Source organism: Eufriesea mexicana, unplaced genomic scaffold (assembly GCF_001483705.2).
Source record: "Eufriesea mexicana isolate 0111107269 unplaced genomic scaffold, ASM148370v2 scaffold1523, whole genome shotgun sequence".
NCBI lineage: Eukaryota > Metazoa > Arthropoda > Insecta > Hymenoptera > Apidae > Eufriesea > Eufriesea mexicana.
The window spans coordinates 471,894-478,202 of NW_016909723.1; the positions used below are offsets into that span (position 1 = coordinate 471,894).

The 6,309-nt window shown below is 41.6% G+C and overlaps 2 protein-coding genes across 2 annotated transcripts; both read left to right on the plus strand.

Moving 5' to 3' along the window:
- The first annotated feature begins 786 nt into the window (after window positions 1-786).
- LOC108548461 (zinc finger protein 224) lies at window positions 787-2,183 on the plus strand. The gene is made up of 2 exons (XM_017901396.1): window positions 787-853; window positions 1,701-2,183. The coding sequence occupies exons 1-2, from the start codon at window positions 850-852 to the stop codon at window positions 2,003-2,005; spliced, it is 309 nt and encodes a 102-aa protein (XP_017756885.1). The 5' UTR covers window positions 787-849; the 3' UTR covers window positions 2,006-2,183.
- Window positions 2,184-3,257: 1,074 nt separating this feature from the next.
- Window positions 3,258-3,713, plus strand: LOC108548418 (zinc finger E-box-binding homeobox protein zag-1). Its single transcript, XM_017901335.1, has one exon. The coding sequence runs from the start codon at window positions 3,258-3,260 to the stop codon at window positions 3,711-3,713; it is 456 nt and encodes a 151-aa protein (XP_017756824.1).
- Window positions 3,714-6,309: the final 2,596 nt, after the last annotated feature.

Genomic DNA, 6,309 nt, shown 5'->3' on the forward strand with positions numbered 1-6,309 from the left:
GAAGGAAAGAGGAGAATGTTTTTGACGATTTCGTTGAATTAACGTTTTGCGAATACTTGTACGACTTAACGAAAATGTTTGCGCTTGTTTGAAAACTTGTCATGCATTTGTATCCTATTTATGCGTCCATTAAACATCGAAGAAAATACTGAAACGTCAGAAACTGCATATATACATATATAAATATATACATATATAAATATATATATATATATATACATATTATCGAGCCTACCTTTAGATTATGTGACTCGCGTTATTATCGCGTCGTCGCATTGCGTGTGGAACGTGATCGCTGCCACTGAACGTTTTTCCCGCAGGTATCGAAGAAACGGGAGAATACAGCCCGTTATGGATGCTGAACAGAAAGGCTCGTAGCATCGGAGAAGACGGGGACGTTCTCTCGTTGTTCCGCGACAAACAGTATGTCTCGGAGATGGGCGAATCGGCGAGGTCGGAGAACAGTATGGATCAACGTTGCGAATCGAACTCTTGCGTGGCTCCTCTCGAACCACGATACGTGTGCCTGCATTGTGGGAAAAGATACAAATGGCAGGACAGCCTGAGAAGGCATCAAAGGGTCGACTGTGGGAACAAGGAGAAGAAATTTTCCTGTCACTTGTGCGACAAGAAGTTTAAGTATCGATACGAACTGCGCAATCACGTTACCGCTTATCACGACTTATAAATTCCCAGTCTTTTCCGTTCAGTGGTTTCATCGGCAATCGCGGATATATCATAGTCGCTTTCTATTTTTTACTCTTTTCCGCTGTCTTTCCACGCTTCGTTCCACGTTTCCCAGTGGATATCGATAGAATTTTTCCCTTCGCTTCTGCGACTCTACGTATTATGTGTAAGTAGACCGGAATAATTTCCACATGTTGCAAGTTTACACGAGCAATACAAACGTTACGAATATCATTGTGTAACTTGTATGTTTCTTCACCTTTTTATAAAAAAAAAAAAAAAAAAAAAAAAAAGAAAAAACGACAAAAATCCTCTGTAATCAATGTCCTTCGCGAAGGTTCGTCGAGACTAAAATGCAATATGTAAACGCGGAAACACGAACGAGTTTGGTTTGGCGTAAAACAAAGAGATCGGTCGTTCGCGTAATTTTCCAGCTTCGCCTTACGGTTATTAACGATTAGGAAATCGCGATACCTAGGTCGACCGTCGGTCGTTTCTTCTTGATCTTTAACCTTCGATCGGCAAACGTTGCGATCGCGACCACGAGAAATCGGTTTATCTTTCGCTTTCGCTTTCGCTTCTTCCCGATTTTCCGTTTTAATTTCCATTCTTTTCAGATCACGATCACTCTGTACGTTCTCACGATCCGTTGGATTTTATTTTCCGTTAATAAAGTTCTTTCAATGATTTATCTTATGTTATTACTCCCGTTGAAAGCTTCGTCTGGTAGAGCAACTTTTTCCACGGGACGATCGTCTAGTAAACCGATTATGCAAGATCGATCGAGAAAGAAAGACTCGTATGTGTTTACCTTGATCACGTTATTCGACTCGTGTCACGCGAGATATTTCTCTAGTGGTTATTAGCATTATCGAGGGTTGACCGTGTAAGAACCTGTAAGAAGGGTGTACAACGTTCGAACTACGCTTCTAAGATCTTTTCGCTATTATTCACTCTCGCGTGCGAATTCCGGGGATACCATCTAAACGGTTTATCTGTTTCTTGAATTTCAGATACCTACTTCGCGTTGCAACTGCGGTACGGTTTGCCATCGGGATTTCAACCTTACGTCCCCAGCATGAATTTACCGCAAAAAGATGAAATGAAATATTTGCGCAGCGATGGAAACTTGATGAATATTTGTTTCGGTTGTGGCAAGACGTACAAGTGGAGAGACAGTTTGTTAAGGCACCAGAGGGTTGAGTGTGGTAACAAAGAAAAGAAGTTCTGTTGCAAATTGTGTCCGAAAAAGTTTTATCATCAGTACAAGTTGAACGAACATTATCAGGGCCGGCACAAGATACCGAAACCACATTAAGCTCGAACAACCTCGGTCATCTTCCTCTCTTCCATCGATTCTCCAGATATTTTTATATCGGTTCGTTGAAATATCCTTGGAAATGCAAAACGGATGTTCCTCGAGGATAGAGTACCATTGTGCAAAATACTCGATGAACGATTATCGAATCGTTCGTTTACGTCGACCTAAATAATAATTTGAGTCGCTCGGAATGTTAATCGCAACAAGACTGCTTTAGGATACGTTTATTATTATTATTATTATTATTATTATTATTATTATTATTATTATTATTATTATTATTATTATTATTATTATCATCATCATTATTACTCGCGACGCTTTCAGACATTGTTTCCTTTTTCCGATACATACATACATTCGCTGATTTTCCGCTAAACGATAGATCGATTCGATCTGTACTCGCAAGTAAGCATCCTAATAAGTTCCGATACCTGAACGTATCACGAATACTACCGGTAATCGTGGTAAAAATTGTAAATGGCGAGTATCGCGTTATCGACGTTATATTTTTTAACGATGTCGATACTATTTTTATTAATTTTTATGTTTTAATAAATCGCAAATTGCTGCCATTACGTTTCTTTTCCTTTTTCTCTCTCTTTGTCTCTCTCTCTCTCTCTCTCTCCTCTCTCTCTCTCTCTCTCTCTCTTTCTCTTTCTCTCTCTCTCTCTCTCTGTCTGTCCTACTTGTGAAATAAATCGAGTTTGGAAAAAAAAAAAAAAAAAGTGAAGAAAGTCGAATAGCTTCGCGATGGATCAAGTTCTTAAATGTTGCAAGGAAAGTGTTGCTGCTTGTATAAAAATTTAACGTGCTACTTAATCATAACATCGAGCCTTGTTTGTGTGGTGAACCTGAACCTCGTATACGTTTCCCAGAAAAATCATTTTCACGTTCGCAACTCATCTTCAGAGGGTTTTTTCACGTTTACTCGAGAACGCGGACGAGAAGAAACGTAAGGAAATTCGCGAGATTAGCCGCGTTCGATGGCATTAATCTGTCCATGTCGAGAAATAGCCGTGTCGGATTTTCGACACGAAACACGTGGTACGCGAATCAGGAGCCGTGTGCAATTGCTTTTACGGTGATCGGTTAAACGGTATCCCGACTCTGTGCAAGTCCATCTTCTTTCGGCATCGACGTCTCGTCTCGTTTTCGATGCGACCATAGATACGAGCGTAGATACGAGCGTAGATACGAACGTAGATACGGGCATAGATAGGAATGATCGGAAGCGAGTAGGAGAACGATGCAGAACGATACTGATTCTGTTATCTATTTTCTAGAACGGAAGTGCTCGGCAGGTGCAGCGATCGAATGGTACTATCAATACCAGAGCTTGTATCTTCGATTGATGGCGGAGAATCAAATGGCGGAGTGCGCGGTTTCCGAGAACGGCGAGCAACGTTCGAGCAAGACGCAACGATCCGGGAATTGCTTAAACGTTGCCGCGGAGAAGATGACGGAGAACGGATTCGACGAGGCATCGTTGACAGGAAAGCACGAGGCAAACACGAATAGCCGCGATTCCTCGAGTTACTCTTGTCCGCGTTGCGGAAACGCTTACACGAGATCTCACTCGTTGAACAGGCACATTAGATTCGAGTGCGGCGTCGAGCCGCAGTTCGAGTGTCCCATATGTCACAAGAAGTCCAAGCACAAGCACAACTTGGTTTTACACATGAGAACTCATCAGAAATCTTAAGTACACCTCGATCGACCGGTTTCTTTTCTTTCTTTTCTCTTCTTCTTTTCCTCTTTTTTTTTCTTTTCTTTTCTTTTTTTTTTTTTTTTTTTTTTTTTTTTTTTTTTTTTTCTTATTATCGATATCAAAGTAAAGTTTTCATGGATCTCATTTAGGTGATCTCCGAGGTGATTATTTACCGTAACGTTACCATTCGTAGACTGACGACTCACTGCCATTTTTCTTTTAACTTTCGTTCTATCTCGATATATTTTTCAACCACGTAGATATACGTTTTCTCGGTTCGTAGTACGAGAAATGCAAGGGGAAAAAGGTGTCGATCCGAGTATACAGATTATAACACAGATATCAACGAATACTCACGATTGTACGACAATGAAAATAAATATTTTATACTTGCGAAAAGTTAAGTATGTCCGATCGATCCATCATCGATTTCTCGCCGAGAGAGATTACCTTCCTGTGTCGTTAATTCTCGTACCGTCGATATTCGCGTCTCGTTCATTCGTGTTTCGATACGAAACGTTGACAAGATTGCATGCGGGGGTCGCAGTCGATCGGGAAGACGGTTGGAAGCGAAGAAAACACGGCTCTGGCCGAAGGTGCGACAAGCACGGCTATCGTAAATGAAAACGTAGGTACTGGTTTGCGCGATAGCATGCCTCGATGTAAGATCCTCCAATTTATCGTTCCCCTTCTTTCAGTTGTTAATACGTTACTTTGCCGTAAAAACGTAAAAACGCTTCTTCTTCTACCGCCGCCGACTTATTTTTCCGTTGCACCAAGTGCGAGGCAAACGTTTCACCGTGTGCTTAAAAAAATGTTGCAGTTTGGAAGATGCTGAAGGATTTGGAAGACGGGCCACCATTTTTGTGCCCGAAATGCGGTCGTACTTATTCCCACAAGTGCAACTTAACCAGGCATTTGCGACTGGAATGCGGCGTCGGGCCAAGATTTCAATGCGCCTGGTGCAAGAAACGATTCAAACACCGACATCATCTGCGGGACCATCAGCGAATCCATCTTTACTCCAATTGCACGTTTGAACTGCGAAATTGAAGTGCCGTCGTCTTTCGCCTATTCGTCGTCTATGTTTATCATTTACCATATCGCTGCGTACCTCTTTATTTCGCCGTTTATCTATTTATCTATCTATCTATTTATTTATTTATTTATTTATTTATTTTTTTATTTATTTATTTATTTATTCGTTTATTCGCTCGTTTACCGATTGTTTGTTTTATTTTTTAATCTGTTCCTTTATTCGATTCGTTTATTCGATCTGTTTATTTATTCGTTGCCGGAAGGAAATCGCGTCGTTAGACCTTTGTTCGTGGAACGATGTAATCGTTCCAACAGAGTGCAATTGTTTTTCGTTATTCCTATAGTATGCTACTCGCGGAATCGCGTACGAAGATTACCGTGCTGTTACAAGCTTGCTTCGCGAGTCCTTTTTCTTTTCCGATGTTGCTTACACTTGCTCTTCTAGGCTCGGTAATGAAAGCCTGATCGGCGTATCCTCGGGAGCGAGGACGCAGTTTTATAAAACGACAAAGTACATAGGGCATTTAGCAAAGGGGGGAAGTATAGGAGGAGCGGAGGAATATCCACCGGTAGGATTCGAGTCGAGTCATCAAATTCATTTGTCAAAGTAAGCTATTAAGAAAGTAATGCCATTTTAAAGAGTGTTCACTACGAGGATATATATTATTTTTATGCGCATCGTGTAGATAAATAGCTAAAGTACTTACGCTAAACTAACGACTTCGTAACAGCCGGACTCGAAACGAACGTGGCTACCGAGTTTTGGATATTCGACGGTGTCTAACAAAGTAAATACTATTCGACGTTAGAGTACTTTCGATGTTTGTGATTGGTGTGATCGTCGTGACTGTGCCAAAGGAGAGGTATTCGTAGTAAAGTATCTATTAGCGTGTAAGCCGTATAAACCGAACGTAGATGGGCTAGATATATTTGCGAGTATAGAGAGAGACTGGAGCGAGATTAGGAGTATAGAGTAAGAGAGCCGCTTCGCCCTAAACCGATCCGTCTCGAGTTTTTGTAATCCCGTGCTTCTCATGCACTGAAAGACAGTGCCGCTAAACGAATCGACGGCTTCGTAGCTTAGATCGTCGAGTTACGCGAACGAAAAAGGTGTTGCGGAAACCGAAAATTGCAGATACCTCTTAACCGTGCCAAAGATACGTTCTAGTTTTCACGTTTTACCAGAGATCCACAGACGGTAAACGGTGTGCGTCGATACCTGTCGTTGACGATAAGATAATCTCCGAACGCGTATTTTAATTCGAGAAGAATAACATAGACTTTATCGTGTAACGATACTGCAATCGAACGTACGTACGTACGTAAGTCTTTCCCGTAACGGTGGCGATAACGCCATACGAGCGAATATCATCCGAACGCGTCCGTAAAGTTAAGCGATTTTGGTCGGAAAACCACGAGAGAGACAGAGAGAGAGTGACAGAGAGAGTGAGAGAGAGGGAGAGAGAGAATGAGAGAGAGAGAGAGAGAGAGTGAGAGAGACGATTATGAACGTCGAAGAACGACGAATGCAGCGTTATCGATAATAAAGCGT

Bases quoted from the DNA above. Each gene is read 5' to 3' on its own strand.
- LOC108548418 (XM_017901335.1), top strand. From the start codon at position 3,258: ATGCAGAACGATACTGATTCTGTTATCTATTTTCTAGAACGGAAGTGC.